At 43.8% G+C, this 12,508-nt stretch overlaps 1 protein-coding gene across 6 annotated transcripts in view; it reads right to left on the reverse strand.

Annotated features, from left to right (window-relative positions):
• Positions 1-12,508, reverse strand: part of DPF3 (double PHD fingers 3) — a 210,887-nt gene that overhangs the window by 114,693 nt on the left and 83,686 nt on the right. For all 6 annotated transcript variants that reach the window (XM_084629919.1, XM_084629915.1, XM_084629918.1 and 3 more), the window contains one exon: positions 6,220-6,380. In XM_084629919.1, coding sequence (XP_084486045.1) covers positions 6,220-6,380 — 161 coding nt within the window. The remainder of the gene's footprint in view (positions 1-6,219; positions 6,381-12,508) is intronic.

Raw genomic sequence — 12,508 nt, forward strand, 5'->3', positions numbered from 1 at the left:
GGTCAATCCTGCAAAGTGAGAAGCAGCTCAGAGAACTGAAGGCATTCAGCACCCCAGAAGCAGTTCAGCATCTTGCAGAATCAGCCCTACAGAGAAGCCACGTGTCTCACTAAACATATTTCATTCTGCACAGGGGTTCACTGCAACCAGAGCGCCACTTAAAAAAAAAAAAAAAAAAAAAAGAATTATAACCGATAGGATGGAAATGGCTTTAACCCCATGGACACAAATGGTCATTTTTGAACAACTTGACAATATCAAACCTATGTCAATAATGCAGAACAATCCTACCATATGGTGATAGCGGAGTGGTCTAAGCCAGCCTTACATAAAAGCAAAGAACATTCACCAAACCAGGAACAAAATCTACTCCCCAAACCAGATGTTGATTATGAAAAAAACTGACACCCTACTTACTTGTGAAAACTGGGCCATCCCAGTTCCTCACCCCAAAGGAAAGAGCAAATCAAATTTGGCAAGTGCAGCCTAAGTCTTCAGTTTGAAATATGGAGAGTCCTAGAAAATAAAGTTCAAATCCCAGCAGGGTCAAGCCACCCTTTATCCTCTTGAGGCAGTGTGACAAAGTTCCTCCTCTGCCTTGGTGGGTCCTGCACTTATTGGCGGATTTTCTCACCTCAGAGGTTCACGGCAGCCCTCAGTTTGGCCACTTTCGTGGCTCAAATATGCAGTTCACTCAGTTAGCCTCATCACTGGCCAGCATGGGGAAAGGAAGAAGAACAATCCCCGCAGTCTCTGCTGATCCACCTAGTGGATCGGGGAACAGGCCAGAGTCTTTCCCCTCTGGTGGAACCCACGGTCCAGGTCAACTCCTCCAGTATCAAGTAGGGAGTTGGGGGGATGGAGGGATGGGGGCAACCCGGGCCCGCCCTCTACTCCGGGTTCCAGCCCAGGGCTCTGTAACAGCTGCATGACAGCTACAACTCTCTGGGCTACTTCCCCATGGCCTCCTCCCGAAACCTTCTTTATTCTCACCACAGGACCTTCCTCCTGATGTCTGATAATGCTTGTACTTCTCAGTCTTCCAGTAGTATGCCCTCTCACTCTCAGCTTCTTCCACCTCTTGCTCCCAGCTCCTCGCACGCACCACAAACTGAAGTGAGCTCCTTTTAAACCCAGGTGCCCTGATTAGTCTGCCTTAATTGATTCTAGCAGCTTCTTGATTGGCTGCAGGTGTTCTAATCAGCCTGTCTGCCTTAATTGTTTCCAGAAAGTTCCTGATTGTTCTGGAACCTTCCCTGTTACCTTACCCAAGGAAAAGGGACCTACTTAACCTGGGGCTAATATATCTGCCTTCTATCACTCTCCTGTAGTCATCTGGCCTGACCCTGTCACAGCAGATAAACTGAGCACCAACAAATTCACTGGGGGATGGGAGGGGCTTTTGGAGAAGATCCTGAAAACAAAGTTTCTTGTCTGCCCTGCATGGATTGACACCATCTGTAAGAAAGGGGGTTGGCTCTGGTGGCCTTAGCAACAATTTCCCTTCCCTGTTATGCAGTGTGACAGTTGTTACACCCTACCTCAGAGAATGCTGCATTTCAGTGGGTTGTGTATAGTCTATGACTGGCTTTGGAAGGAAAAACACTGAATTACCTAGCTCTTCTATAGTGCTTGACATACTTCTTCAAGGCACTTTACAAACCTTAACTAGTATTTAAATTGCTATTATTAACGTATACATTGTGACTGGCTGTGGGTCATTGTGGGGGAGCATACAAGGAGTATAACCCTCCCACAAACATGCCCTGTGCAGGGGCATTCACAGTCTTACTTTGGTGTAAAAAATGGTGAGAAAGGAGAATCAGGTTCCTTGACCTGTTCCCTTGGGATGCGGGATTTGGGTAAAATCCTGCACCTGAGCTTTAACCCAAAACCTAACTTTTTTTTTTGTTTTTTTGGTAAGATTTGAAAAGCTTTGGTTCTATGGTTTCTCGGTCTCTCACAAATTGGCACTTCTAGGCTCCAGCAAAGATGGTGAATCACAAACATCAAAATACTAAAAGCTCAGCCGGAAGCAGGAAGTCCCAGAAATATTGTAGGAAGGCCTCCAGCCCAATTCGTCACCAGATGGACTCAGATAAGCTCCTGCAGGCCTCCAAACTGACCCTATGAAACTTTTGAGGGGAGCTCTCCTCTGCTATTCAATAAATCCCTGCTCAGCAGTGTTCAGCCAGCCACTAAATAAACTTTCACTTGATCCACACAGGTTTGATACCGTTTTCAAGAGGGAAGATTTACACCATTGTCCCCCACCCTCCAACCACCAATCTATCAACATGATCAAGTAAAGTATGAACCGTTGGTCATTTTTGTGGAGGAGGTGGCAAGAGAGAGGGCCTTTTACATCTGCTTTGAACCTACCTCCCCTACTCTGACTCTGCCTGTGCCCACGATAAAACATGTACAGTTCTTGCCCTCTCTAGTACTTGCTGGGTTGTCTTGCACTGCTGTGCCTTATAGGGCAACCATAGAAGGTTCCAACCATTTGCTTATAGAGGAAATAGCAGAACCTGCAGTGAGTTATGTTGTTTATCTCATTAGTGTAGGAGAGTCATAACTCAAAGCTTGCGTGAAAGGCTGGGGAAGGAAGGGAAAAGAGGGAGGGAGTTATGTGCAGTGTTGTGTGAAATTAACCCTGAACTGTGTCGCGAGAGGCAGCCTTCTAACGCCTTTACAAGAAGGCTGTAAGAAACCAAGTTTATCCATGGGGCGTCTGACTCTCCTCTCCTGCTTTTAAACCATGTGTAAATGAAAGGAGGTTCTGGATCTTTTCTGTTTCCTGTGTGCAGTGCTTCAGGTTAGAGATGGGGGAAGTGAAGGCCAGTAAACAAAGCAAAGGGGTGCACACAACCCAGACACCACAGTGGCTGGTGGAGAATTCTCATTGGTTTAATATTGCCACAAACACAGTGTGTGCAGCCTGAAAACGGCAATGCTCACACCACAGATAGATGCTATGTCCCGTCACAATGGGGCTACAAGAGATGGATGGTACAGAGAGACCCAAGGGAGCACTAAATGAGCTAATCACATCAAGGAACAGCAAAGCGAATATGGGGGAGGAGGGATTCTTGGTTTCTTTCTAAATCATTATAGTTTAAATAAAAAAGACCTCAGGTTTGGTAGCTGACGCAGATACAGGCGGCTTCAGCCTACTTAAATTCTAAACGAAACATGTCTTGCCACTAATCAGTCCTCATCACAGCCCTGAGAGAAAGGGAAACGCTATTATCCCCATTTCATAGACAGAGAAACTGAGGCACAGTGATGCAAGTATGGCTAAGGTCGACACATTTGCCCAAGATAACAGTGAGTTAGTGACAAACCTGGTCAAAGAACCCAGCTCTCCTGGCCCTATGCTTTAAACACTAGACAATGATTCCTCCTATAAACATCAAGATAACAGGGTGCCTGGTACAAGGCTGCCTTGTGCCATCCTTGTAGCATATGCTCCCTCCAGCATCTGGCTTCTACATATAATAAATGCATACCTGCTTATGTGTGTAAGTGAGTTCAAACGGATAAAAACAACCGTATCTCACTCATAACCAGATGCTGCAGGAACAGAAGCTCTTGGTGTAAATACATTAACAACAACAAAAAGCAAAAATTACCTTGTTTTGCCAAAGCATAATCTCTCTGGAACAGGGAGCTTTCAGATGAAACAAAACCAACGGTGGTCACTAAAGATCCCATGAGACTTTTCTCATGGGAAGGAAGGTCCCCAGAGACCAAAACAAATTCCAGCTCAGGTAACTACATTCTGCCTACCCAAACTCCTCCTGTAGTTTCAAGTGGATAAGGTATTACCATCCTTCAGAACTTATCCTAAATGATAATGTAGTGTTGATGTGTACTAATAACACAGCTTCTATATCCCACACCAGGAGTGGCTGCATTTCGATGATCGGTGACGTGACTCCCACGTATCCTTTACTTAGAGCTGGTCTTACTTTGGGTATTGTGAGGTTTAACTAAAAGTTAGGGCCAACCCTAGCCTCAGGACTTGTTTACATTGGGTGGGGGTGAGGCTGGAGGTGTTATGCTGGAATAGCCATACCCCATCAATTCCATGTGTGGATGCTCTTACCCTGGAATGAGAGCACCTTATTCCAAATTAGTTTAATCTGCTACCAAAATGGAGTAAACTAATTTGGAATAAGGCAATCTTATTCCAGAATAAGAGCATCCACACATGGAATTCATTGGGAATAGTTAATCTGTTTTAAATTCACATACTACCTTATTCTGGGTTAATATTTATGTACACACAAGCCCTGAGCCCTGGTGTGCAGGTGGGGAACAGTGCAAGATGCCTTCCCACATTCTGTGCCCTGTGAAATGGCCAGGGAAAATTCCAGTCCCTGAACTTGGTGGAATGTAGGAACTGTTTCCTCCATATGCCCCTGGGCTAGCTATGACTCCACCTGGCCAGTCACAGAGAAAGGAACAGGCCTCACCATCCCAAGACTGTGGAACTGTCTACCACAAGAAATAAGAATGACCAAGGACCTCCCCACAAACAGAACTAGACACAAAAACTCACATCTTGAACTTAGCTTTCCCTCAACCTGCACATGTACGAAATGCACATGAACACACACAGAAACCAAGAGCGAGAAACGAATCCAGACATTTCCCCCAGAGGTTAGCAAGGAAGAAAGAGTGAGAGATTGTTATTTCTCTTCTTAAACACTTGAGACATTCAGATTCTATAGCCATTTAAGCACCTAGATAGATTTGCTGAAACACATGGAAAAAAAATGGGGCTAAAATGAGGGAAGGCAGCCTGCTTCCTGCCTCTATTCTCATTTGCAAAAGCATCACTGCAGAGTTTGATCTGAACACAACCAGTCTGCTCCCTCCACAGCTGCACCCCAAGAACCAAAACCACTCACCTTACTTCTGCAAGTAGGGCCCATTGACTTCAACGGGACTACTCACAAGAGTAAGCAAGCAGGACATGGTGCTAGCACTGCACACATAGATGCTGCCCCTTATTACAAATCACATCCCTCTTGAGAGACCCACATTTACTCTTCTGCCCCCCCACCAACACCACTGCCACCGCCATCTTGGTAGGATTTCATTTTTGCTTATGGTAAATGATTTACGCAAAAAGGAAACCCAGGAACCACAAATTATACAAAATACTATTCTGGCTCTAAAATGAATCACACATTCGTTAAGGAGCAGGTGCAACCTCCATTATCCAACCATCAATTATCCAAAACAGAGCTATATCATCCAATGTCTATTGAACTGAGAACATCCGTTATCCAGAACCCCAATTATTTATAAATGTGTACACTTCCCACCGAGGCAGTTGGATAATCAACCCTTCACTGTAAATTTTGGGTGTTCCCCTGTTACTTTGGGTCTTTGTCCCAAATATTGAAAAAAAAAAACCAAACAACTTGGCAGAGATCAAAATGTCAAAAATTCCATTCTCTCAACAAATAATGTATCTGGCTACATTCTCAATTACTTCAGTGGGAGTTTTGTTAGAGTAGGGTGCTTAGGGTTGACCCAACAATACTTTAACTTCCATGCGAGGATCTCAATCTGCTCTACAAACATAATGAATTAGAACCTGATCGAAAGCCCATTGAAGTCAACGGAGGACTTTCCACTGAATTCAGTGGACTTTGGATCAGGCCCATATTGCCCTCATATCATATTTATGAGGACATTTATCCTCCTTTCACAGATGGAAAACTGAGACACAGAGGTGAAGACCAAGTGATCTGTCTCAGGCAGATCTGGGAAAAGAATCTAGATCTCTTGACTCCTGGTCCCCTGCTGTAATCACTAGAGCAAAGTGAATTTCAGAAAATAAGACTCTCCTTAAATGTATGTTTCCTATTGAGAAATAAGGTTGGTGAGAGTCCTCCCTCCTTTAGAATATTTCCAAGGCTCTCTTGAATAGAGGTCCTCTATTATGCAACTATCTCAGATCAATAGTAATAAAGGAGCTGTGATGATGCAGCATTAGAAACTACTATCTCAAGCAATAGAAAGAATAATTAGGATCCGCTCACTGCAGTTACCGAAGGGAATCCCCTCCAGGCCAGGTGGTTTAGGCAGCTTCTCCTATTTGTGTGGCCCTTAACAGGTTTGAGTTTTTAGTAATTAAACCCCGCGAGGGCTCAGTGGCCTACCCTACAGACACACACACACACACAGAATGCTGCCTACCTGGTCCCCGATGCCTCTTCTCCATCCAGATGTAGCAGTTGTTCTGAGCTACCCCAGTCTGCGAATCTAGGAAGGGGAGGCGGACGCTGCGCTCAGCACACAGTCGAGAGTTGTAGCTGCGGCAGTGCTCGATGGCTTCTTTGTAGAACTGGTCTCCAAGTCTGCCAGGAGGAAAAGAGCAGAGAGTAAAAGATTGCTTTGGTCTCCCTGAACAAGTCATGGAAAGAAGGGGACTTGGGGTCAGTTAAAAATGGATGAGCGGAAATACTTTCCACAGACACATTGTATGTATTAACCTGAGGCACTTACTGCCACAGGGTGTCACTAAGGCACAGAGAGTAGTAAGAGTCATAAGAAGATTAGACACTGAGGGTATGTCTACCAATTTTATACCAATTGCAGCTGGGAGTGAGAGCCACAGCCGAGGTAGACAGACCCCTGTGCTAACAGGGCTCAAGCTATGTCGCTAAAAATGGCAGCGTGGATGTTGCTGCACTGGCAGAGGCTCAGGCTAGCCATCCAAGCTCAGACTCACCTCATCAGATGGCTAGCACCGGTGCAGCAACATCCATGCTGCTATTATTAGTGTGATAACTGGAGTCCTGTTCATGCAGGCCTGTCTACCCAGACTGGGATGCTCACTCCCAGCTGCAATGTAGACAGACCCTTAAGGATAATGCAAACGTTAGTCAGGGAAATAGATGGTAATGGGAGGCAAAGCTTTTCGCTTCCAGTTTGCCGGTTCAAATCCAGCTCACAAAATGAGCCCATAGTTTTGTTCTGTATTGAAGGGCAACTTCCACAGTATGTTTGAACAACTGAAAAGCTGCTTTAAAAACACTGGGCCAGTTTAAGAGAACTTCATTTCAAAACCTGCAGACACACACCTCCGCTCCAAGGCTGGTCCTGCAGGTGAGACTCATGCTCTGCATGCTTATGGGTGTGTGCCCCCTGAGCTAGCAATAGGGACTTATCTGTGCTCCTAGGTAGAATAATCAGGGAGAGTGGAGAGCTAAGTACAGTTGCACATTAAGGGTTTGGCTTGATATAGCATGTTACCCCATAGTTTGTAAAGTGCTTGTGGTCCTTTAGATGACTGACACTATAGAAATGAAACACACCAGTATGTGCAACATGGCACACGGTGATCACTGCAAGGGACAGGAAAGAAATCTAACCTTTGCCCCTTTACAGCTTTCCACAGCTGGCTTAGGGCACTGGCCAGGAAGTAGGATACTAGATTTACCAGCATGACAAATCCATTGTTCTTGAGTTTATAAAGGTGAGATGATAGTTAGAGAGACTTCTCGTTATCGTATAATTTATTTGATAAATAGCCATTTGTTCCAAACTTTGTGAACCCTTCGGCTTCTATAGAGAATGATAAAAACAAAAAACAAAAACAAAAGAACTGCACACCACAGATAGCCCTAAATCTCCTAGTTACAGCTTCTTTAATAGCAAGAAAGGCATACTTTCAACAAAGTGAGGCTAGATTCTCCAGTATGTTGTGCCACTTTGATGACACAGTTTGGCCTTCGAGCTGGGGCGTCACAAAGCTGCCACAGCATACCCCTGGAGCTGGCCCTCATCCTACTGGGTGAAATTCAGCAATGGGCATAAGTTGATCAGAAAATAGGTGTAAAGTAGTAAAGTAGTATAACTTGCACTGAATTTGGCATTAATTAGTCTGCTACAAGAGAGAAAATTCCATGCCAAGGGAGCAAAAGTGGAGGAGGGAGGGAAAGCAGCCAATAAAAAGGTGTCAGATATAGGGGCTACACATTAACAGCTGATACAGCCTCAAGCTGCAACAGCTTTTCAGAGGACTGTCCAATTGTTTCTTGCAGCAGACAACACTCATGGTGTATCTAGCCCCTCTCAGCCCCATCTTCCCCCTCTGTCCACTGGCCCCAGAACCAATAGAGGTGTCACCTCTTGCATGCAATGCTGAAGACGAAGGGAGAGGACAGTAATGTGGACGTACAGCCCATGCAGAGAGAGATCTGCATAAATCAGGATTTTCTCTGCACTCAGATCCCAGGGAGACAATACCAGGCCCCTTCTTCCAGGGGAAAAAAAAGCTGCACATACTGTATGAGATTGACTGAGTAGAAATGAAAACTTATTAAAACCTCTAATTAAAGCTGGCTTTCCCATACACGTGTGTGTGAGAAGAACTGTTACTCTGATCAGTCTGAGTTTCCGTGTTACTGACTTTGATTACACACTTTGAGTATCAGCAATGCTAAGTCAAATTCCTTCCCATGTTAAACCAGGGATGTTCAGACACACGGTGGTCTTTATAGAACAAAGAGTAGAAACTGGATGAAAACAAACTGTCACACACTGCACTGGTTCTCTGTGTAGTAAGAATCACACACACACCACCCCCAATGAAATATGAGCATGACCGGCATACTGTATTAACAAAAATTCAACAGAATAAACTACAGCAACCAGGATAGGAGTCATAGCTGGAGACTAATTCAGTTTCCATACTGCTGTAAACTGAAAATAACTGCAAATCTTTGAATGTTAAATATTTGGCTTAAAGTGATACTGTCAAGTATGGTTTAAGCCTAAAATTTAGGTTTTCCTACAAGGGGAAGAAAGGTTTTCCAAAACTTAAATGTGTTTGATGATCAGTAGAAGCTGATAGTCTAGTATATCAAATTCATCCTCCATGTAACTCCACTGAGAATTATGTTTGGCTGGAGACTAGATATTTTATACCAATTGTAATTATTTTTAAATTAGAGCTTTTTCTCTTCTATAAAAATGTTAATTAGTTAATTGAGGTGTGGATGCAAGGTTCTGGTTTGGACTCAGTCACCTCTGAACTTTAGGGAAGTTTGGATCCAGATTCAAATTTCACAGTTGGCGCTTTTATGATGAGCAGAATCTAAAAACCCCAAATCCAAACAACTCAGACTTTGGAGAAGTGGGGATTTACAGTGGTGGTCTGAGAGTTGGGCCAAGCTCTGGTTCTGAAGGCTGAAACCAGGGAGAATAATTGACATTAAAAAGCAAAGCAACATTTTGTTACATCAGTTACATCTTAATGGAAAACTTTGTTATTTTGTTTGTTTTAACATTGAACTTCCCTGGAATCACAACACGAGTAAATTTGGCCCACTCTGAATTTTCATTACATTTTTAAAGAAATGTGACCAAAAGCATTTTTGAATGTAAGCATCTTCTCCAGTGCTGCAATCCAAGCATGACAACTTTTTTGCTTATGCAGGAAAACCAAGAAGTAATATTATTAATATTAAAGGCATCAAAGGAGGTCAAGAGCCCATTGTGCTAGGCATTGTACGTACACACAAGAGACACAGCCTGCCCCAAAGAACTTACAGTCTAAATAGATAGGACAGACAAAGAGTGGGAAGGGAAACAGAGAACTGAAGTGACTTAAGCAAAACTTAATGGACCAATCTAGTTTTACTGACCAAATTCAACAAGAGTAAAAAGTAAACAAACCACATTAATAGTGAAAAGTAAATTAAACCTGAAAGGATTTTTTAAAATGTAATCATTTAATGTAGTTAGCAACATGAGTTAGGAAAGCCATTCATAAAATATGTAAGACCTGCTTCTCGTCTCTCTAAACACCAATGTTACGCTGATACAATTACACTGACTTCAGGGGAATGTCACTGGCATAACACCCATGTAACAGGGGGGAGAATCAGGCCCTGTGATTTCTGTTAGGTCTATGTCCTTTTAAATGTTGAGAAATGAAGATTTTCTACTTATCAGTAACAGTCTGATCTAACCCTGACCAAAGTCAATGGATAATAGTTTCCCTTCTTGAAACCTTTGTCTATCTTGTCTATTTAGGCAGAGAAATTTGTCTGCACAGTACCTAGCACTACTTTAATACAAGAGTTAGATCAGGCCCTAGGTCACTATTAAAGACAGTGCTCCTACGTTACACCTTAGCTGCTTTGTACCCCTTCACATCCTTCAGGATTCCTCTTGAATACAGGAAAGCCCAGGCCGGCATACAGCCAATGTAGCAGCTCTATGCCACTCTTTCCATCCTGCCCTGGTACAGAGTACATTGCCAGAGGGTGAGTGCATGCTACCAATCTCTAGCTGCTAGAGTAGCTCAAAGCTGGGCATAATTTAGAGCATTCTTTAGCACCTGTCACATCTCAGATTAGAAACCAAGGGATGAAATACTCATTAAAAACATACAGCCAGCCAACCCCAGAAGAGATCACACTCATCACCCCCAGAACTTTATGCCATTAAAATACAGCTCCTAGATTCTCACTAGACGCTGGGTACCTCCACGTTCAAACTTGGATTGGATCCAGTCCCACAGAGGTCAGACCCTCCTCTTCTGTAGTATCGTTTCCCTCCATGGCAGTGCTCATTACAAACAATTGAGGTGTTAAGATGAAAATAAAAGGAGAAAGAAACAAGCAGCCTTTTCTCTCTGGAGGTTTGCTAGTGTCCCTAGCTGTGCTGACGTGCAGAGAATTCACTGCCCTTCCCAAGAGCAGCAGAATGCCCATGGAGATTTTATTTTCTCTACTTTTTGGCTCTACTCTTATTTTAAGGCCAGTATCATTGCAAGGGCCAGGGAGAGCAATTAGAAAATACGTAAACCTGAAACTGCTCAAGAAACCAGTACTTGACACTAGTTACCTGACTAACTACCATCCCGTTTCAAACCTTGGCAAGATTCAAGAAAATAGTGATAAATCAACTCCAGCAACACAACCTCAGCAGATAATGTGGACTCTCCCAGTCTGACTTCATAGCAGAGTCTGGAAATGAAGCAGCAATGGGGTTTCGGGGCTCCTCATGGAGTTGGACAGAGGTGACTCAATCACGCTGATACTACTCGATCTATCAGCTGCCTTTGACACTGCTGATCAGGAGGTACTGCTGACTCAACTACTTGTCTTGGCATGCCATGAGAGAACTGTGCTATGCTGGCTTCACTCATTCCTTTCCAACAGATCCCCAAAGACCCATCATGGACAGCTGCTCCTCCTCCAAGAGCTCTGACCTGCAGAGTGCCTCAGGGCTCACTCCTGTCACCACTTCTATTTAACAACATCTATGCAGAACCTTAGGGGATATTGTGAGATGACGTGGGATACAATGTCAGCAATACATTGATACACCGCTCTATGTACCCTTCTCAACTAACCCAGAGAGCAGGCTCCCAGACATCTCAGTATAAGAATGAGAGTGCAAAGAAGGAAAAAGAAGCTGGTACAACTGGAATCTAGGCAAGAATGAAGTGAAGCTGTCTGGAAGCAAGAAATGCTCTGAGGAACTGAGGAGCTAAGATGGTGCAAGTCCTTGGAGTCCTAATGGAGTATAACTGGCATGGACAGTCAAATAGAACCAGTCACCAAAAGTGCCTTCCCTCATCTCCAACTAACAAGAAGATTCCATTCTATTCCTCCCAAATGATGGTCTGATCACAGTAATTTATGTTCATCGCCTCCAGCTGGACTATTGTGACTCACTCTACCCAGGCCTAGGTAAGTTCACAACGAAAAAAAAGCTAGTACACAACGTGGCAGTTTACCCTCAGATTCTGCTGTGGGATTTTGGGGTATCTATCACACTTGGTCCAGAATCAGCAACGGCAGTTTTACTTTTTGTCTAATCTATCTGATCAAACTATCAGCATTTCTAAAGGGCTTGTCATCATAGTATTTAGGTATTGCATATGGATTATAAAATCCATTGAGAACAACACAGAGGAGCACTCAGTCTTTGTTTAATTATAGTCTGATATGTGATGGTGTACATAAGGGTTTTTTTCTGTCAGATTCTTTGGGGGATGCTATGGCACAGAGGTGAGGGCACCATGCAAGAGCCTCAAATGATGTACAAGGGTTTGAATACGAGTAAAGGCAAGGCAGACTTTTCCAGAAAGGCCATGGAATGACGTGGTCTGTTTGCAAAATAGGATCTTTTGGCTTTTAAATACAAACCTGGCTTCTTTCACTCTGCCTCACACACACCTCCCAGCCTCTCCTGCTTTCTGAGGCTCAGAGTCCATCAAACATCCATCCCACTTCTACACCAGTTGATTGGCTTTGTTTTGCTCTGTGGGAGAAGGGGAATCTTATGCAACTTTCCACAGCACAGGAGTCAGACGTCTATTTTTAATCCAGCCATGATCTCTTAAGACATTTGCAACCTGCTGTTTGGATGCTGTAGTGTCTGGGAGGAAAACAGATAGAGAAAAAAAAAAGACGTTCCCTACATACCGTTTCAGTGGATAGAACGTGTATATTTTAGTCTATGT

The sequence above is a fragment of the Lepidochelys olivacea genome (genome assembly GCF_965140295.1).
Source record: "Lepidochelys olivacea isolate rLepOli2 genome assembly, chromosome: 6".
In the NCBI taxonomy this organism is placed as follows: domain Eukaryota; kingdom Metazoa; phylum Chordata; order Testudines; family Cheloniidae; genus Lepidochelys; species Lepidochelys olivacea.